Source organism: Aphelocoma coerulescens, chromosome 6 (assembly GCF_041296385.1).
Source record: "Aphelocoma coerulescens isolate FSJ_1873_10779 chromosome 6, UR_Acoe_1.0, whole genome shotgun sequence".
NCBI lineage: Eukaryota > Metazoa > Chordata > Aves > Passeriformes > Corvidae > Aphelocoma > Aphelocoma coerulescens.
Window position 1 is genome coordinate 21,822,313 of NC_091020.1, and position 22,287 is coordinate 21,844,599.

The window sequence follows — 22,287 nt, forward strand, 5'->3', positions numbered from 1 at the left end:
AGAATGGTTCTCTTCTCTTGCATAGCAGCAGTTCAAAGTTATACAGAGCAAAATATTCTGTCATTCTGTCCTGGGGAGTGCTTCTGAATGCTGATCCTTTCCCTTCTTTGCTCTTTCCTTCCAAGTTCTGAGAAAAGACATGAGGGAACCATGTGATGAGGTAAGAGAGATGCGACTTTCTGTCTGTTTGATTCAGACAGGTTTGGATTTTCATATGCATTTGCAGAAGGCTAACTGCTGCACACAACTTCAAAAAGTGTCTGTTAAGATGATTACTCTTTTTTCATCTAAGTTCATATCTGTGTTTGAAAATTACACAGAATGAGATTCAAGATTTTGTAAATTATTGTTGCCTGTTTAGTTAAAGCAGCCGAGTATAAATATTTGTAATAAAATATTAGGATTTACACATTTAGTACACCTGTTTGTATTTCATGAAGTGTGCTATAATTTTGTAAACTAAGCCAAATTTAATTCCAACATCCTTAGTTTCTTTCTTTCTCCAGAGATGTCAATGTGCTTTGTTTTTCATACAGAGATGGAGAGATGATAACTAAATCACTTCCTCCACCTGTTTACATATGATATCTGGTATCCTTAAGGATTTACAGGAAGAGTTTCAAAGGTAGGAATTGCAATTAGGTATCTAACCCAATCAAGAAAACCCCAAGAACTCTGTTATAGAAACTGATAGAACATTTGCTTTTCCATAAGGAAAATGCAAATAAATTAATTTTGTTTGTATTTCCTCATATGAGCCCATGTTTCTAACAAATTCCATTCTGTAACTGCTGTAAAAATGGTTTCACACTGAAAATTTACCTTTATCTATACAGCTTTAATTATAGAAGAAGCCTAAACAAGATGAGGGGAAGAGTAGAATTTGTGATTGTAAATGCTTTGGTTGAAGTGGAGAAATGCAGAGATGAGCACTCTTATCTCAACATTGTCTACTGTATTCATTTACAATCATGACCATTCATTTGAGAATTAAATTTCATATTGCAAATGCTGTTAATCTTTTCTGATTTAAACAGTGACAGTTATTATATGAGTGGTAAAAGCATTGTGACTTAATATGAATGTTATCTTTAATCTGAACTACTTTTTTTAATCACACTTGCACTTTCATTGGGAAGCATTTTTGAGAGCAAAACAATAATAAATTTCACTTTATTTGCTGGAACTGTGTCTTTTTCCTGTGAAAGGAGAAAAAAGATGTTGGAGCAGAGTTCACTTGGGCTTTCTATCCTCACCACTTTTAACTGAATCAAAGAAGATGAAATAGGAAGTTGAGATGATGAAGACACTCACTGTTCCGAAAGTCAGGGCTACAGGTAATATGGAGGTTACAGGACTGGCCATGTGCATTTCTATCTCCCATTGGGGCAATCTCCTGAATTATCAGTTTTCTCATCATTCCTGGAAGCATTCCTTAAAGAAATAAGAAGAGAACAGCATTGATTCTGTACCTTTTTCATTCTTCTGGCAGCAGAAAACAAATGGAGAGCTGAACTAACTGGCCATATCCTTAGCTGACCAAAGCTTTGCCAAGAGGTGTTGTAGATACAACTCTTCTGGCATTCCCCAGCTTGTGGTGAGATTAAGAACAAATTTTGAAGCAACTTTGTGCTAGAGGCTGGCGTAGTAGAAGATCAGAAGAATGGATGACTGAGATTATTAAGTGTCTTTTCCTATTTGGAGCTTAGGGCAGACCTAGGGTCCTTGCCCCAAATCCCTCCTGGGCTTCTGCACCAGTTCTGTGGATTTTGGATAACGAGGCTGGGCTGAAAAATTACTGCCTAAGTAGCTGGGATAAATAAGTAACTTTTCTGTAAGAGAACTGAACTTTGTTCAAAAAATGGGCTACAATTCTTAGAGCAAGGCATAGAGAATTTTAAATAAATATTGAGTTTTCAGGATGTTACAAGTCGTATAACATCTGTAAGAATATAGCAGAAGTCACAGTTAGGAGGATGTGCTGAAAGCCCAGGTGTAAGGTAATATACGAACCAGCTTTTGTTTATCACTTTCTCCTCTAAGATACGATGTTCTGTTGTGTTTTGGGTTTTGTTGTTGTGGTGGAGGTTTTTCCCTGTGAGTTCTTTCCATTCCTATTCAATTGTATTTTCATTCATAAAGAAGCACCCTAAATTGGGATTTCTGGTGGTCAGTTGAAAGCTTCCTTCTTGGCAATATACAGGTGACCGAGTAATTGTGGATTAGTCACACAGCACAATGCGAGGCTCATTAGATATCTGTGCTTGTTCTGAACCAGTAATCATGGGTGACAGAAGTCCCTTAAATATAATTTCTATTCCAGGAAGACAGCAGCAGTATAATATACTGTCCTCAGCCTCAGCACACAATTGTGATTATGCTGTTCTTAAAACACAGGCTCCTGTCTGTATACTTAAGTATATTCTAAATGCAGTAACACAGTTCACTGGGCCTAAATCTCTATTGTCAGGCATTCAGAGATGCTCCGTGAAATATTTCAACTTGTCTTTTGATGATGTATTACACTGCATACAGAGGTAAAATATTCTTAAATCTTGCAGAAGAATATAGATTTGGTCCCAGTTCATTCTTTCATGGTGAATTTTGTTTTGATAAAATCACTCTGGTATATCTTTATTTGTAGTATCGTAGATACGGTGGCTTCAACTAGCATCAGAGTTCAGGCAATATAATCAAATTTGTGTCTTTGCTTGAAATAACAGCTAGAAAGCTAAAAGCTCAGTGTGAATGGAAATGGGAATTTCTAGAATTAGGAATACAAGCATAGTAACCTTAAATGAAGGTCATATCCTTACAAGGAGATTTATAATGAGGGTGACAAGTACACATGCTCCTGAAACATAACCCTCTGAACTGTACTGCATAGAAATTGTTGTAACAATTCATAGGATTTGTGGAGGTTTTTAATTGATTCAGTGATAGGTGAAATCTCTTGTGTCTTGCTTTTATTGTGTCTTTGTGATATTTGCCATATAATTACAATCTTTTAGTGTTTCACAGGATCTGCCAGCTATCTTTGGTTCTTGGTAAAATTCTTTTCACTGTTGCTCTATAGCATTATGATCGATTCTTTAAAAAAATTAGATCACAGTATTGTAGCACAGACTCCTAATGCCCAAAACTCAGGGCTGTAATAGGTGAGCATTTCCCAGGTTTCCAAGAGAAAGTCTTCTAAATTAAGGGTTTATAACTGGAGTTGTATTGCAATCTCAATTTTCTCCCTTCATCAGATGGTTTAAAAGGGTAGTAGTCTGAATGTCAATGATTTCTTATTCTTAGTCAAGAACCTTTGTTCATGTAGGTTTGAAGAATATTGATTAAATTACATTTCTGGCTAATTCTTAGTTGTAAAATTATTAAAAGGGGAAAATACTTGGAATCCTCTCAATGCTCTCTAAAATGTTCAGTGTGCTGTTCATTAATACCTCATACTTGGGTTGTTTCTCATTATATCTTTTGAAATTAAATAATTCTGCCTACAAAAATTAAATTCTTTTGCCTTATTGAACTTAAATTAACACACTGGATAAACTTTCCTTTGAAACTGTTCCCACAAGTTAGGTCAGATCAAGTCTGAAAAATATTAAAAACATTTCTCAGTTATTGTTCTAGTTGTATAGGTTTCTGTGCTACTACATGAAACTAGAGATTAAAATAGTTTATTTTGTTTTAATTTTATTTTGCAATTAAATATTTTTTACTTGAGGACATTCTTCCACAAATGGAAAAAAACAAATGTCCTTGATTAAATGTATGAGCTGTGATAATTAATGTATAGTTTTCATAGCACCTCACACATAAGCAAATATTGAAATCAGTGTATAAGATAAAAAAGTTTAGTACAACAGGTTGAAATATTTTGTTTTGAAGCTATGGAAGAATTAAGACAACAACTCTGAAAATAATTTTTAAAATTCATCCAACAGAGAAGCATAAAAGTATGATCCTCTCAGTGCAACTAAAAGCATGACAAAAGAAGATGACAATTATATCAGGTCAGAACTTGCAAGTGCACAACTTTGAAAGGAACTCCTCCAATTCAAATTATTTCAGCTGCTTCAGTTTTCTGTGGAATAGCAAACACTGTGTAAAATCATCATTTCCCTTAAAGCGAGGTTCTGTATTGGGTAATATTAGACACTCTATGAATTCAATTTATTACTTGAAAATATTTACATTTATATGTATCAGATTTGAGTTCTCAAACCTACTTAAGCAACGTATTTTTAAATGAGCTAAACTCTAATATTGCACAGAGACAACCATGGCATGATATGTTTTCTCACAGCAAAATCTGTTAATTGTACATCTTTGATATCAGTTTGGAATCAGATAGTTCTAAGACTGAAGGAATGCCACCTGTCTGGTGCAAACCCCATGGAACACTTATACAAGGTGTAACTGGTATCAGCATGCTTTTGGTTTTTGGGTCATATCTTAAATGGGAGGATTTTTGTATTGCAGTCTAGGACTGCAGAAGAAGCAGCAAATGGAGAGTGACATCCAGTAGTCTAGGAGAATGTTCTCTGACATTTTTAGCTTCAGTCAGCTCTGGCCAGTCTTTAGCTCATTGTGCTGGTTTGGCCAGTCACCCCAAGACACTCATATTGGTCAGCTGTAGACCCTCCCTGCAGAAGGAAGAACACAGCTACTGCAGACCCAGGTTACCTGTGAGATTTCAGGGTCTACATGTTGGGGGAGATCAATGCAAACATATGTCTCTAGCCATCAGGCCACTGCAGTAACATGCAGCTTCCAGTCAAAGCAGGCTGTTAAGGGCTATTTCAGATGTCTTTATATAATTTTTCACTGTGTGATACAGATATCTTCAGGTGGTTTTTTTTAAACGTGAGTTTAGGGTATTGCTTGATGAATGGGAATGGTAAAAGTGTTACAATTTTACTACCTCTCACTTTGCTGGGAATTATTGGTGGCTCAGCTGAGATTCACCAATGAAGTGTGTGTTTTCCATGTCCTTTCTTTGCCTAAGTTCCAGTGAACCTGTATCACTCTGCACTGAAACCAATGAGGATCGGTCACACTGTTCCTCTCACAAGGCCTGGATTACCTGTGAAGGGTAACTTTCTTAGTTTCTTTCACCAAATGGCTTGTGATTTTCTTATCAAACCAGTAACTGGCAATGTCACATGAATTTTTGAAAATGTGGAGATATCCCTTTACTAATCACATTTTTCTCCTTTCCCAACAAGGCCAAGCTCCTTCTGTGAATTTCACTTGACTTTTATTTAAATCACTGCTTTATAACAATTTAATCTTTTTTTTTCAGCACTTTCTTTCATAATTCACTGTAATGATCTAGTTTTTATCATAGTAGTACTGTCCTAAATTTGCATCAGGTAAGCCCTTTCAGATCCTTCTCTGTGTTTACAGCTTCACTGATACTAAAGATCTGGGGAAGAATATTCCAATTTAAATTTTTGAAAATGGTCCAGAGAAATTAGAAATTCTGAAGAGATTAGCATGAGAAGTAGATGTCTAACATAAAGGCATGTTAAGTAGCAAAAAGATTAATAACACTGGCAAAGTTTATTCGGCAGAAATATGTCTGATACATTGTTGTGAAGGATTATGGATGTCTTTTATACTTGGCAGAACTAATGGCTATGAGTCAGGACTGGCTCTAAGGTTTTATGCATGTGCAAGTTTCTTTAAGAAAACCAATTGAGAATGGAAACTTCATTAAAATGACAGCTTTTTTTAATCAGTCCCCTTCACAGCTGTCTTATTCTAAAGGGTACAAGAATGATAGCTGACCTTCTGGATATAGAAATGACATTTAAAAATATTAAAAAGTACAGATTAATCCAGTTATAAAAGGAAAACACATTATATCATTTCTTTGTCTTTGGTATTACTGTTTTGCAGTGATAACCTGTCTCAGTTGAAATCGGTGGGAATTTACAATTGATTTTAACTCAGCAAAATGTGCCATCTTCTGACATGGGAAAAAGACTGACTGGAGAGCTTAAGGTGTCTGTTGTATAATTTTATTTTTGGAAACTATGCAAATGGACTTCCTCATGTATTCTACCAAAACTAATGTTTACTGGGAGTGATTTGTGTTACTGCTTTAAGTATTTTTCCCACACTCACCTTCCAAGGATGTATTCTTGGGAAGTGGGAGGCATAGATTTGAATTTGCAGAGGCTAAGGAGAACAATCAGTTTTTATGCTTTTGAACAGATTAGCCTAATTTATGAGTTGATTTGAAAAAGGAAGGTATCATCAGCCAGCTAATCTTCAGAAAAAAGGGAGTCCCAACTAATTAAGTGCCTGTCTTCGGATAATTATTCCAGTCTGCAGAGGATGCATGTGTGAAGGTCCTTGATATGCTACTGGTACATTTGGTGGCATTATTGGCTCATTGCTATGCTGACAGTGGTTTAGTGGCTAGAACTGGTTATCTTCACCCCCAGGACCCCCCTCACAGAATGTTTTTTTGTCTGCTATTCTTCTGAGGTTTTTCTGTCTGTATTTACTTCTGAGGGAAACCTGGGTGTCTAACATCCCTGGATCATCTTGTGACTCCTTGGATCAACCTGGTAGAAACAGCCACCTACGTTTTTGCTGCTGCCTAAACTGAAAATACTTTGCCCTTTTCTTTTCATTCTAAGTTAATACACTTGATTTTCAGGAAATTGTTTTCTCACTGTCTATTGCTACATTTTTTTGTTCCAAAAAAAAAAAAAAAAAAAAAAAAGGAGAAAAGAATTTTTATATACTAGTATTCTTGCAGGGAAGTAAATCAGATGAACTTGATAATCAAAACTGATGTGGTAGTAACAGCTGTCCAAGGCTTGATCTGAAATTAGAAGAATAAGCTGGAATCAGTCTTTCAATTTTTGTCCCTGCTGTATTAACTGTGTTAGTGCTGTCACAAGTTAATTTATAACAAAGACTGGGCCTGGTTGGAAAAATTCTAACAGAACATTTCTATCAGACTGTATTAGTTTGTCAGGAAAAAGTGGAAATGTAGTAATTGTGTTCAGTTTTTTAATGAAACCAGACAAGTTTCTGGTAAAATCTAGTTTCCCAACAATTCACCTGATCTCATTGTCTCCGTGGTAGCCCATGGGAAATTACAGACCCAGGGACTGTGGGTTATCTGGATTCCCAGATAACGGACTATATTTAGTTTTCCAATCATAAAAACACAATTCCTTTTTTTTTTTTTTTATTATTATTTTTTTTTTTTATTTTAAGTCCCCAGCAGTTTTAAAGGGGAGTACTTTTTGCAACCTAAAATCTTTCAAAATGGATGTATTCCAGATTCTGGAATATGAAATCTCTTTACCTAGAGAAGAATTGTGGAATTTTTTGGTTCTTTTTTCCCAAAATCCTTGAAGGTAGAGAAAAGGCTGTTGGGGTTTTTTACTCCTGTAATATATAGGTTTTCATTTTAGATTGAGCACTGAGCAAGTTATCAGAATTTTGTAACTACCTGCTTCATGCAGTCCTTGATAATTATAATCATCACCATCAGTTTCGTGAGCTTGAAAATGTGCAGGGATTTTTGCTGTATCTTCTCTCACTGATTGTGTCTAACAGTATCTTTAAGAATGCATTGAACAAAGAGCGTGATAGCTGTCTCACTATACAGAAATCTGTATTTTGTTAAAATATGCTTTAACAAAAATTGAAAAGAGCATTATCTTTTCCTTTCTCTCTTCTTCAATGTAGTCTTTTCCTAAGCTGATGCTCAGGAAAAAAAATGACAAGGGCAAGAACTGCTCTTACTTTACAGCTGCAATATCAGCAAGAAGAAAAAGAAATTCCTGTGCTTTTTAGGCAGTGTCTATTCATGACAAATGCATCAATGAGTAGTATTGAGGGTTTCATTTCAGTAGTTGAATCATCTGATAAACCATGGAAACTTTTTTTAAAGTATGAATATAAGTATAAGCAGTTATGAGCAGTAGAAAACAGGGGTGGGCTTTGTCAGAATTTAAACCCACAAATCCTTAAGTTGTAGTTCCATCAGCCTCAATTTATAAGAAATTTTAAAGTGGTGGACGTCAGTAAATTCCCTCAGTGTGATAACAGTGAGCTGGATTTTTTCATTTCCTCATTTTTTCCATCAAAACCATTGTACCAGTGCAGAATATAACACATTATTGATCTGAGTTTCTCTGCTACCCATTCAGCAACGAGCCAGCAGTGTGCTGTAATGATGGCAGGTCAGAACACCATGTGTCCATTGTTTCTTTCACTGTCTCTCCTAAAAGAAGCCTATTTATGCCTTTAGTAGCAGATTCACTCATTTTTGCTTAGCAAATACAGAGAGTTTAAACTATTCTAAGACTGGCATAATAGTTGTGGATTTCTAACACCTTCGCACTTCAAAATCTACCTATTTATTACAGTGAGCAATTACATAAAGGCTTCAGTATCTTGGCTTGACACATTTTTCAAACTAGCAAAGCCTTACTGCATACACATGTTTTTCTATACGTGTGTGTATGGGTAGTTTTTTGTTTTTTTTTTTTTGTATTTCGCGTAATTAATTAATGCACAGTAATTAATGCCTTATAAACAAGCTATGGCTGCTGTAGTCATTGCAACAGAGATGACAGAGTTCTGTTGTTGCATTTGGCTTTTTGGCCTAAAGCCATTTAAAATTAGTTAATGGAATTTCATTTTTCACCCTGGTATTTAAACATGATACATTTTCCCATTAAAGATCCCTGACATTCTCATGTGACAGTAGATGAAACTGAGTGACATAAGCCTCTGCCCTCTTGTGGCAGATCAGGTTGATGAAGTAAGCAACGATTAGAGATATTTTCTTCAGCAGTGTCTCTTTTCTTTTCAGTGGTATCTCTATAAAACGATAAAAAGTTTTAAGGGTTCAGCTCTGCAGACACAGAAGTGTTTGCCTAGTTCCTAATGGAACTAGGCCCATAGGGAGAAAATGACTGGCATTTCTGATTCATCTCTGCTATTCAAACTCTGCTTTAAAGACTGATATTTTCAAATTTAAAAAAAAAAGGAGTCCCTATGCCATGGTGATGGATAAAGTTCTGCTTGCAAAAGATGTCTCATTTTCTGCAGCTTACAGCAGACAAATCATTGAATATAGGATTAATTTGTAACAGTTCAATCTTCTAAAGAGACCAGGAAGTGTTAAATGAAGGCATATTTGATCAATGGGTACTTCGATGTAAGTGTTAAACAGAGAAAACTAGTGTGTGAATGTCCTCGTATTAAAAGGAATCGGAGGAGTACAATTTGGACATTCGGGCAAGAAAGAAACTTTTCTCCTTTGTTGCCCTAGCAGCAAAGTACTTTTCAATAGTATTTTTCAAGGCACTTGCTGATTCAGCAAGTTCCCTTTCTTGTTTCGAGCTTCTGACATAGTTTGTGGGTGGTTCACTGTGAGAAGAGATATAATAATACAAAAATGATAGTGGCATGCAGGTGAACAGAAGTGAAAAGTCATGAAGAATTTGTGAAGACAAGCTAAAGAGCTCTGGGTACTTCAAAAGCTATAGGAGGTTATAGTAAATGAGTGATTCTGGTTAAAATGTAGAAATACAGAAAAATGTATTTAAAGAAAACTGGAGGTCAGGTTTTGCTTGTCTGTGTAAATCTGCTGTTCCAATTCACTCTTGGAACAAGATCAGAAGGATCATCTTAGCTCCAATTAAATATAATAAAAGGCTGATTAACTTTCTGAGGGGAGAGAAAGAAAAAATAAGAAATTACCTGTAAAAAAAATAAAACTAACCCCCCTCCAAAAATCCACAAATGAAAACAACCAAAAGAATCAAAACAAGCCTCAACCAACCAAACTACTCCAGGTTCAGCAAGTAGAAAAATAAGTTCAGGATAGGTATATAAGTGTAGTAATGTATTTATTTAGTAATGTATTTTATTTGAATTTTGTGACATGAATTTAGTCACAGATCTGAAGTACAACAACTAGTTCTGTTTCAATCTGGTGTTCAGTTCTTTAACATCCGAAATCCCCTCTGTTTAATGAGTAGAATGTGACACTCATGTAGCAGTTGATTGTTTTGAGCTCTCTCCCTCAGATGCTTTAGTGACCACCAAGTACTATGCTGTGCTACATGATTCAATACCAGCAAATGTGTCCACCATAAATAAAACCATATAATATTCAGATATCAGATTGCTGAATAAAACTGTCTGTAAGCAAAGTAAAACAAGAAAACAGCTGAAAACCATAAGAACAAAAAGTAAAAACAGGAAAATAAGAAATACCAGTTCTTAAAGTTTGTAAGGCCACTTTAACGACATAATGGCATCCTTCTTCTGGTTTGTTGTTTTTTGTTTTTTTTTTTTTTTTTTTTTTTGTAATGCAGTGTCTGCTGAATGTCCTGTCCAGTCAATACCAGGGAATATTCCAAGAATCAGTCAACAGAATGCTATTGATTTGGGGATATATGAGGAAAAACAAGAACAAAAGGCAAAAGAGAGGACAATGGAGCTTTTTCCATGTGTTTTGCAGAATGTGCCATATGTGTTTTGGCAGCTTTTGCATTTCTGTAGTTTGTAATGAATGGCACCCTTAATGCCTTCTTACCTGACCTTGCCACTCTGTGTTGTAGATTTTAAGACATCTTGACACCAAAATTATTATCAAGAAAAGAAGGAAAGAGTTATAAAGAGAGGGACAGAGGAAAGAGAGGGAGAAAGACAAAAAGGAAGAAAAAGGAAGGAGGAAAAAGGAAGGAAGGAAGAAAAAGAAAGGAAGAAGGAAAGACAAAGGGTGTGTGTACAAGGACTGAAAACAGGCAGAGCCCTAGCTAACAGAAGAAAACAAGGGCTGTGAGTGGGTGTTGGGACTGGGAGGGCCACACACAGACAGGATGGGTTAGAAAGCAGTGGAGAGAGGTGAATGGGAGAACAGAGGAAAGCCAGGAATTACTGGTGTCTGCAGTAAACTTGCTTACAAAAAGTATTTGGGTTACTGCTGGCTTATACATTTAATTGAAAATTTAAAAAAACCCCACTGTGGATTAGCATCCATGTAGCTGTGAGCATATTTATTATTAAATCCCACTTCTTCATGTCCTTTGTGTACTGCTACCATGAGCAGACAGCCTACCATTTTTCAAACATCTGTTTTGAAAGACTGTTGAATATTTGCTTACAGTAGCATGTATTTAACATTTAAGCACTTTCAGCAACTGTTTGAAACAATTAGCTCATAATGAGCAGCTTCTATGCTACCAACCTATGATAAAATGCTTATTAAAAACTTTAAAATGTTAAGACTGACTTTAACAAAAAGAGGCCACACAATCATCAGCTGTCCTGGGAATCTTTCTGATGTGTTGTTTCTACAAAGCAGAAAATAATTGCTGCAAAAGTTCTATTTTACTCTAAGCTTTTGTGCCAAGACCGTATCTGAAGGTACCTCAAAACCTGCTGAAGTGGAGTGCTTTGTGACAGATTCCTGAAGCATCATATGAACACAGTTTTGACATGGTATATCATAAAAGGGATTTGGAATTTTCTTGGCCTTCCTCATGAACTTTTATCTCACTTCCTTCATCATCCTCAGGCCCAAGGTGCTACCGTGACAACATAGCTGTAATAGTTTTGACAAAATACTCAAGCCAGATGAAAAAAGGGAAGGCAGAGAAAGCGTTTCCTGGCACCAACTGCTACAGAGAAGGCAGCTGACAATGAGGTCTTGCCACAGGGTTAGACCATCAGAAAGAGGAACTTGTCTCCCAAACAGGGCTTTTTCCTGAGTTTCTTGAGCACAGAATAGTGTTGCTGGTATTTGAGAACTTTGACTTCTTAAAGGTGTCCTTGAAAAATCAGCAAGGTTTCTTTGTGGAGATTGTCTCAGAGATCCCAGGAGTCTTAAAAAAACCAACCAAACAAAAACACAACCAGATGACCCAAACAACAGAAAAACACTTCAGCCTTGAAACTTGAATTCTTTAGTTAGCTGAACCACAGTAATATAAATAAATAACTTAAAAATCTCTCCTTCTTCCCCTGAAGCTTTAGGACTGTTTATTTTTGCTTTAAGATGTAAACCTTTCTCTTCTAAATGCACCTGATCTGTAGTTCGCAACTTCTAGACACTTTGTAAAATCAAATTCCTAAAAGACACTTACTAGTTTGTGTCAACTATTCTATTAGAGGTTTTCTTTCACATCAAATATGCATAAGAAGGAGTTATTTCAAGATTTTGACAAATTTAAAAAGCAACAGTGCTATGAAAAATATATGGAATACATGTGTGTGGAAATTCAAGAGCATTAATTTGTTATTGAATGGCCCCTTGGTCCAGAAGTCGCCTCTGTTCTTCTATGTACAAGAAGCAATTTTTGTCATGACTTCAGTGGCCTTGTGTATTTAGCTTAGATGCTTTACTCCAGCATCTTCTATCTTGGTTCCTTTTGTCTTATTATGTGAATTGCAGTCCCATATGTCATATTCTATGCTATTGAAAGATATTGCACTTATGAAGAAGCAGTGAAAACTGAGAGACTTTTATTTGTAGGGTCTGGGGTGCAAATATTTAAAAGTACTTCCCTTTTTCCTTCATATTGAAACAGATTTGAAATACTGTTCTAAAATATGCACCAAGAATCACAGTGATGGAATGTTTTCACATTTTCTAAATAGACAAAAGAGTTCTTCTAAATTGTTCAGATTCTACGTACATAAATTAAATAACCAATACATCTTCAGTACACCGTGTTTTCTGTGATTATCTACATAATTACCATAATTGCCCATTGTATTCAATGCATCTTGGTAACAGTCTAACTGCTGTTATATTCCTGAAAATGTCATATTACTAATCATTGTCAACCCGGGGACATATGTACTTGGCATCATAAATTATATATCATCTCAAAGAGAAATAGTCAGTTTATTCTTTGCTACCTGGCTTATTTTGAGGTAGAGGAGGAATCTACTTCTTAAAATTTTCTATTTTAAGTATCTGAGTATTGCTTTGGATCATGATTTTGCCTACATCGTGAAATAAACTTCTGTGAATAACTTCAGCTGAATTACTCACATTACAATTTGACCAAAACTCTTAACCCAGCTGTATGGATAAAGGAGCTTTAAATGGTCTGAACTTTACAAACATAGAGAAGTAAGTAAGAGAAAACACATAAAAGATGGAGTGAATAAGATAAAGGTATTATTCTGAATGTAATCATCTCTCAGTCTCTGTTTCATTTGATTGGTAAGACTACACACTTGAAAACTGTAGATTTACTCAGTTCTTTGTATTAGTCTCTTCTGTATCTTTTACTGTCTTAGGCCATAGTCAGTTTTTATCCTGATAAGAAGATAATAACCATTCCATAATGTTTGGACAAATAAAATCCCCATGTAACTATTTTTATGCACCTACAGGAAGAAAGCTGAGTTTAAAGCAACTTTCAGAAAAACAAACAAAATTGTAAGGAATTTCTGATTTCTTAAGAGACTACTTTGTTCTCATTTTTCTGTCTATCTAAAAGACACAAAATCATCTGCAAAAAAGCCTAACCTGGAATTGTGCCCATCATCATTTTACAGTCCTTATAAAGTGCAAAGTACAGTCCTTCAACTATGATCCCATAAGTTTATGGGTCAACCCTTTGCTATTCCCTGTATTCAGAGCTTCTCCACAAGGTCATACTTTTGGAGTTACGAGCTTGTTTCTGATCCCATATGCCCATATGCCAAGAAAACTTTACATTGATTCATGGAGTCTGATTCCCTGTTGTAGAAGTGTTTGCATCTGCCTCAGTTGTTTTAGGAGCCCTGAGAAAGGATCCATCTCCTTTCCTTCAAAGCTTCCTGTGAAGTGGTGTCACACAGTGCTTACACAATGGACTGCTGGTATCAAGGCAAAGGTTGTCCTGTAAATTATTTTGATGTGGGTATATTTCTTCATATTTGCTGTAATGCCCTTTATCAGAAAAATCTCCTGGAACAGCAGTGGCAGGGATAGTAACTTTTTAACCATGCTACCTGAACTCTGTTCAGAACAGATCTAAGAGCAAATTAGAGTTGTAATAGACTAATGACTTATCTATGGGATTCTTACTACTATTGTCAGAGAATTAAAACAGAAAATATTCTATCATGGATGGATTTAATGAGCCAGCTCAGGTTATTCAGTGTTACCACAGCAATCAGACTGACTGTATATAAAACACTTTTCCATGAATATTTTTTCAGCCTGAAGAATAATCAGTTGTGCATCAATGTAGACTGACTAACTGTCCCATATATCTTGCATTACAGACTAAACAGATGGTTTTGAATCCCTCCCTTTGATATCATTTTGGCCTCTGGAGTTCAGCAGTGTAGTAGATGATAACAAATCCCAGGAATGAGGGGTATGAAACTTTGTAGCTGTTGCTTCAAAATACAGGAGTTTAACATATGATGAATGGCGGTTTATGGTTTGTATAATACCATCTGTGTGAATAGCAATTTGTGCCATATGAACTAACAGGTATCTATCCTGATTTTCCAATCTAGTACTGAAAACTTAGTAGTGAGGGCTAGTTTCCTTCTTGTCTTTACTACATTTGTACAATTACTGTAGAATAAATTACTGGCAAGAACGAACTAAAAGGAAAAAATATATTGAGGAATTGTGTTGACATATTGTAGTACATGAGAGTAATACTATTGATACAGAGTGAAAAATAGATTTCCCTGAAGTCAATTAGAATTTTCTACTGGATTCCACGTTGCCAACATTTCACTGCCAGTATGCGATTTGGCTGTTTTTACCTTTAATTAATGTACCATTCATCTGTTTTCCTACCCTTCCCCACTTACTTTCTCATCTTCCTATTCTCCCTCCCTCCTTACATCTCTTCGGTTCCTGTCCTATATCTGCTGCATCTGCCAGGCAGTTAAATTTTAAAATAGCTTTTCCCTTTGAAGTGCTAATACCAGCACTGCTATTTCTACAGCAAGTAACTTCACTGACTGTTGTGGTTTGCTTTTACTCTTTGTTTTGTGTGTTTGTATATGCATATGTGGATGTTACGTGATTTTAAGAGTGAAGAGGTGGAAAAAATAGAAAGAAAGAAAAAATCTCCCAATTAAATTTTATAAATGAAAGTTAAATCCCAGCTGCTCCACATCAGGCTGTGATTTTGTCAGATCTCATGAGCTAAGCAGGTTGAACTTGGTGAATAATTAGATAGGAGACCTCGGAGGAAAGCCCAGGGTGCTGTATGAGGTGCACAGAAGATTCAGTATCTGCGATGGTTCCCCTTCAGAAAGGGTAAATCATTGCTTGTGTTGTTCTTCCTTCATTGAATCCATCAGTGGCTATGAAACATGACAGGTCTGTGCAGAAAATCTGTTTTGGAAAATAATACTTTTAATACTTTAATACTGCCAGAAGGTAGGAGGATGTTCTGAAAGGACCACTTTGTACACACACTCATTTACAGTCTTTAACCATCTGGCCATGGATAGGAAAGTAGATGAACTGTACACCAGAGGCAGAGTACTGGACTTTTGATCAGTTCCAGCATGTGAAGTATTCAATTTTTTTGTATTGAGCACTTGAGCAATCACTGTTGTCTTCTGCAAGATGTCTCTTTTAGCTGTTGCATATGATATGTATGTATGTGTGTGTTTATTTTAGACTGTCCTTATGTGACCATCTTACGCTGTGCATTTATTTAGCAAAGTGGGAAAAATGCATTCCATGCTTGGGTGTTAACCTTAAGGATTTTGTGAGTCCTGACTGATACTGTGAGATTTAGAAAGCTTAGAGGTGGACATTTTAAATATTTTTGCTTCATTCAGGAGTGTGTTGCATCCTCCAAAGAAGTTTTTTCATTGATTTACAGGTATAGAAAAAACCACACTGATTAATAATGAAGTTAGCAGTTAAGTGTGCACTGAGAAAATTAATCTTTTGCACTATCTGGATTACTCTTAGGGTTTTCTTTGGGAAAGACAATTTGAGATAACTGCTTCCTGCTATGTATAAGTCAGGAATGTACTTACACTTTGATGAGTTTAACAGTGGGTCAAAGCTTGATGGTTTTTGTAACACTAGGTCCTCTTGTATGGCTGTTTCTTTGAGATGCTTCTGCTTGTTTACAAGAAACTACAAAATCCTATTTCCTTGAACAAGGCACTGGAGTATTTCTTCACTCCTTGCTCCAAGCCACTTTCAGCCGACTACCCCAAAAGGCTCTCTCCTTTTTTAAGCTTCTTTCAAGCCACCTGGGGGCATCAAAAGTTACCTGCCTACATTGTGTCTAATCTTTTCCGAGGCTTGCTGGAGAGGGGATGTAGGTGTGTTGGGGAGGTTACAGAGGGAGGTTACGGACACCTAAATCTTCATATAAAAGTTGAGAATTAAAATCTTTTTCTCCTATACAGGAATGTCTTTTTTGATTTAGCAGGTCCTTGGGGTATTAGAAAGATAGCTAGATACAGCAGTTACAGCTCTCAAGGCGTAAATGATTCTTAGGAACAACTTGAGGGAAGGCACACTTCTGAAAATACGGGGTGGGAATTCTGTAAATCAATTAATAATGATATGTATGTTTCTAGCTGAGATTTATATCTTTAATAACAACATGTGTATTTACATCTGAGATTTATCACTCTGTCACACAGCTTTGTTACTGTGCCCAATGGCTGGTCAAAATTTGGAGGTTTGTAGATTATTCCCATTAGAAGGGGGAGCTGTTAATAGAGATTGATCTTTTATCAGTGCAGTCCTATTTCTAAGAAGCAACATTTAAAAAATATTGTTTCTTTGAGCATAGCAGAAATTATACATATTGAAAAAGCTTTTTATTTTTCAGAGATTCAGCCTGTGTCAGCTTGTGCCAGCAGCCCAAAACCTGTCTAGGTTTACTCCTTGCTACCTGTTCATTGGAAGTAATTTGACATGAGCTTCTGCATATTTCCTCTTTCTCCATATTTATGCACGTCCTACATGCATAGCCTACATGTGTTGTGTCAATTTTATTTGCATCCTTCTTAAAAAACAGCAAAACCACTTCACCCACTTCATTCATATTCTGACCTGGCTTTTTCAAGCTTTTGTTTTGTACAGAGATGTGTAATTGTGTTTGGGGTTTAGAGACTAAAGTCATTTCAGTTACTTGTTTCAGCAAAGGAGGATAATGACTTCTTACATCTATCTTAAATGAAGAGGGACAGCTATACCCAAGAGCTGCAATGAGGTTTACCTGACCCATAATTTTACAGCATTATAAACCACATTTCAGCTGAAACATCAGGGCTAGCAAAACAATAGCAGTCTTGGTTCAGTATTGTGGTGTAGTGAGTTTTCCTTCCAATGATCTCATGTCTGTTCTTCCACAAGCAGGAAGTGCATTGAGGTTCTGAAGGGCAAGCCTGCAATGTGCTTTATTCTTTGGCAAATTGCACAGCTTCAGGAGGATGCTCAGAGATTGTGTACTGTACACACCAGCCTTGTCTGCAACTTGCCCTACCTTTGTATAGATCGTCTGGGGCTGTTTTCAGGGTGAGAGAACTACAAAAGCAATTGCACTTTAGTTTACAGTCTGCTCTGAGTCTGCAGAAGGTACAACTCAGCTGGACCAGCAATTTGGAGTAATGTGGTTTTTTGGATCATCTTATTTCTAGCTGTGATTTTTCAGTCACCCTTCCTATTTTCTCTCCTTCTTCAGTTCATTTCCTCTGGTGGCACAATTTAGGGTAATGCAATTGGCATATGAGTGAGGGTATTTAAAATCGAGGGCAATTTTAAAACCCAGAAATAATGTATATAGCAAAGCATTTCAGCTTCAAAAATTATCTACACTTGTTTGGAATGCCTCAGAACCCTTCAGGAATGACAAATTTTCCCCCCTTTAGGAAAATAAATCTGTCGTCTTTCAACATCATTGATGTCCTATCAGTAATTTGTGTCTATTGCTTTACTGTTAATAAGGATTTTTAACAGCCTTTCTGGCTTCAGTAAGAAAAAGTCATTTAATGAAAATTAAATGATGTCAGAAATTACAATACTCGATGACCAGCTAAACATGAGAGAAGATGCACTTTGCTGGAATATTTCAGAGGTGGTTACTGTATTGAATAACAGAAGTTGCCTATGTCAAGCCCTGAGCTTTTATATGACAAAGTTCCCATAGGTTTTATATAGATTGAAATCCACATTTGTTTAGATAATCTGACTTTCATAAAGATGAGAAGAAAAGCTCTTTGGAGAATGAGGAGAAGTTGAGTCAAACTCACTCTTAATGAACACTGGTGCCTTGAGTACCAAAAGGTAGATCTGCCCCTTTATTTGTCAAATATTTAATGCACTGAAAATTAATTGAAAATCAAGGCAAAAGACACTCTTTATGCCTTGAGTTTTAGTCTGTGCCTCAGACTGAAAAAAAATAATAATAATTCATCTGAAATCACAGCTTCCATGTAGTGGCCAGAATTAGTCATAAATCAGATCAACTTCATGAACCTTAGCAGATGAGTAACTGTGACCAAGATTTGAATATTAAGCCTTGAATCAAGAAAATGTCATATGGCCTTCAGGCCAGGGATATTTCATATAGATGTACTATTATAATTTGCTTTTACTTTTACTAAATCAGGATTGATTCTATCATGCAGTATTCGTCCTTCAATATAATTTATTTTCTAGAAATAAACCTAGACACATATATGTTTATATTTTATATAAGCTACTGTAATTAGAGATTTCATGTCAAATGTAGTGAACCCTCGGAGAAAATTCAGTGAATGCAATCCTAGCTCTGATGAATTAACTAGCAGCATTTCTTTGATTTTTTTTTTGTGTGATTGAGATTTCAGACGAAGTGTTAGACAGAGATACACCAAGACCAAACATCTAGATGTGGCAGCACTGAAACTTGACTCACAATATTAAAAAAATATTACTTGAAATATTTCCAATTAATCTGTGTCCATATGACTTCAGAAGTTGCAGTAATGAAACTATGCATCCATCTTTTCATACCAGTAAGGTATCAGCAAGAATATCAATCATTTTGTAGAAACATGAAGTTGTACTTCAGTAAATAACAATATAAGAAATCCAGGCTTTGAAGTTTTGCATACTTTGATAGTTACATAGTTCTACCACTGTCACTGAGATGACATATGAATAAAATTGCCCAGGCAACCCTTCTGTAATAAGGAACCTGGAGAATTTCCAAAAATAGAAGAAACAAGTGAAAAGCATAGAAAATAGGTCCACTCTCCCCCCTCTCTAGCTGCAGTGATTTTTCATTGAATTGTAGTACTAGGCCATTTTTAAGTAGGAAATGTAGCACAGCAGATAGACTGGACTTTCACCAGGCCAGTCATGACTGGTTTTCTCCTTTATGTTTTTAATTATACTACATCTTTATCCCAATCTCTGTAACAGTTGACACCTCATACATCATCTCATTTAACACCTTTGCTTTCTCCAGAGTTCAAAGTTAGTAACCTGGAAGCAAGGCATCTGTGTATGGGCAGCTGTTGAAATGGAAGACAAGAAAACCTGTATAAAAGTTGTGAAGTGGATAAGGAGCTGTAAAGGAAGAGAGTTTATGCTGAAAAGAGATCAATGCATAAATGGAATTTGCTAGGTTTGTTAAGACTCAGTCCTTATTATTTCTGTATCCCTTAATGAATTCATTAATAATCTTAGCAAAAAAGAAAATGCGTAATTTGCTTGCAACTTGTCAATAGCACATAGAAAATATTGGAGCCAAGCAATGATGTTGTATTATAGGATAACAAAATTCAAGATTATGCACCACAGCCCAATAAAAACTTTTGGTATAATCTGGTAATTTGCAAGTCAAAAGTTGTATGGCGTGAGAAAGACTTGTTGGTATTGAGCAGAAGAAAAACCAAAAGCTACCTCCACAGGAAAGTCATGAAAGAAAGTGAGGCAAATCCCACCTTTATCAGTATTTAAATGGGGATGAAGAGACCATTGTGGGCATTACTAGCAAGAGTTTACTGGAATGCCATGTATAAAACTCTGTTCATCTGTCAGTGTTTAAAAATTACTAATTTGAACTGTAATAGGTCATAGACATCATCAGGGAAATCCAGAACTTGATTTATGGAAAGAGATCAAAAGAGGATCTGTTTCAATTGAAGAAAAACGTGAGTGTCAAATATAAATATATCAATAGGTGAAGAGAAGAGTATAATACTTAGAATGTTAGGGGGAGAGAAACAAATGGGACAATTCCTAATCAGAGGAGTGATGTTCAGGCACTGCCTTCACTAGGAAGAGTGAAATTAACTGATTTTAAGATGAAGCACAGAAGATATTAGGTGATGTCTGCTAAAAAGCAGAGTTTTGCATTGGTGATTCAGAGGTTTTAATCAAGTTCCACTTCTTTACTTTTTCAGATGAATACATCAGTTTTTGCAGGAAACTTTTGATTCTGATAAAATGCTAATTTTTTTCGAAAAAAGTAGGTAGAACAATTCAATCTACTATTATGTAATTATGTTGGAACACCAATACTAAGTGCAATTAAGTAATATGGTGCATATAGCCAGAAGTAGACAGAAAACAGTGAAGAAAATTAAATTTACTTGAAAAACAGATGCCACAATAAAAATTTTGCTTCATCAAAATATTAATTCAGTTGACACAATTTTAAAAACAAAATCAGAAATGGCTTTCTTTGAAAAGTCTGTGTCAAATTTAATTGGGCTGTGACAAATAATGACTTCACAAGCTTAATTTTAAAAGTTCAAAATTGGCTTTACTTGTGTTCTTTTCCTACAGTAAGAATGGCTTTGAATGTACATGGGAACCTTCAGAATTCACAGATGTGATGAAAATGGGAAAATTTGGAAAAAGAGGACAATTAAGATTTTTCTCTCTAGAAGGCAAGTAAATACTACTTTTTAAAAGAAAATTCAACTGTAATTCTTACGTGCTATTGTGCTGTGCAGTCTAAATGCAGCATTCCAGTGTTGAGCCTACAGATTTTTAGTCCCACTATAAGTGCAAGCCACAACACAGCCTTGACTGTGGAATTAATTACTCTTTTGTGTGTAACACAAAGCTATGCCATAATGCAAAAGGAAAATTAACATGTCACGTAAATGAATTTTTCCCACAAAGCTGCTCTACTTTTCATTTATTTTCTTCTTCCTCCTTACACAGCTTTAAACCTCTGCCTGTGATTAGCTATCTTAGGGTTTGTGACAGTTTGGGGGATCTCTCTATGTAAAGCTTATGAACTCTGTCTGATACTTGGAAATCTCTATATATAGCTGTGTCAGGTTGAAAATTCTTTGCTAATCTAAAATTCACAAGACGTGATTTTTGCTCCTGGCACATGATCAATAAGGAATTGTTAAACCTTGATAATACCTTATTCAAATACAGTCCCTTGGAGCATGACAATGCTGCCAGGTAGGCAAACCTGATTTTATAGATGAGGCAGTAATAAGTAGGTGATAAATCATCTATTCTACACAAATTTCATCACTTGACTAGGGAGCTACCTGACTTAGAAGGTAAGGTGGCTTCTTGCTTGGTGCTGTAAAGTATATCTTGTATTGGACGGGGATGGTGGAGTTGGAGGACTTCTACCTGTATTTGGAGTGGAAAAGGAAGACAGAGAAATGCACAGGTGTTCCTGCATTTAACAGCTGTTCTGAAACCCTTAAAGTCAGAGTGGTCTTTTGCCCCTTCTGTGAAGAAACTCAAAGTCCAGCGTACTGCTAGTTTAACAAATAGTATTTGAAGAAACCGGCACCGCCCTCAGAAGAGAGGGCAGCAAAGCTCTGTGCGGGGGGACTGGGGAAGGAGCCAGTGTTGCTGCCTCAGCAGACCAAGGCAAGCTCACATGGACACCAGTGATGTGTTGCATGGGAAAACCTGGCTCCAGCAACTGGCGCGTGGCCGAGCAGTTGTTTTCAACAAGGCTAAGGGGCGGTTTTGGACGCATTTGTGCAAATGAGCTTAGTCCTGCTACCGTGATCACGGCCACAGGGATGCCCGGGATGCTTGTATTGCCCGGCTGGCCCCTCAGTGCCGGCAGCTCGGGAGTCGCGGGGCTCTGCTCCACAGCCAAGGCGCCCGGCGGGCCTCTGGCAGCCAGGAGACAAGGAGGGGCTGCGGCTCCCGCCCGCGGCCCGTTTCCCGTGGAGCTGAGGATGCTCCCGCGTCCAGCGGAGCGGTGACTGCAGCCCGCTTAGTGGCGCGGAGCCTTCCTGACTGCCCACGGTTACCTCGGTCTTTCTTCCCCGGTCCCGCCGGCCGGGAACGGGGTGCCACCCGGT

General features: G+C 36.6%; 1 protein-coding gene across 7 annotated transcripts in view; it reads left to right on the top strand.

The window, feature by feature from the left end:
* The first annotated feature begins 15,191 nt into the window (after positions 1 to 15,191).
* Positions 15,192 to 22,287, top strand: part of LOC138112513 (heparan sulfate glucosamine 3-O-sulfotransferase 1-like) — a 54,014-nt gene continuing 46,918 nt past the window's right edge. The window contains exons 1-3 of one of the 7 annotated variants that reach the window (XM_069019756.1): positions 15,192 to 15,280; positions 19,455 to 19,613; positions 20,780 to 20,883. In XM_069019756.1, coding sequence (XP_068875857.1) covers positions 19,600 to 19,613; positions 20,780 to 20,883 — 118 coding nt within the window. In that variant the 5' untranslated portion in view covers positions 15,192 to 15,280; positions 19,455 to 19,599. Of the gene's footprint in view, positions 15,344 to 17,496; positions 17,519 to 19,454; positions 19,614 to 20,779; positions 20,884 to 22,287 lie in introns of those variants that run through there. The other 6 variants (XM_069019757.1, XM_069019758.1, XM_069019755.1 and 3 more) reach the window with 6 other exon arrangements.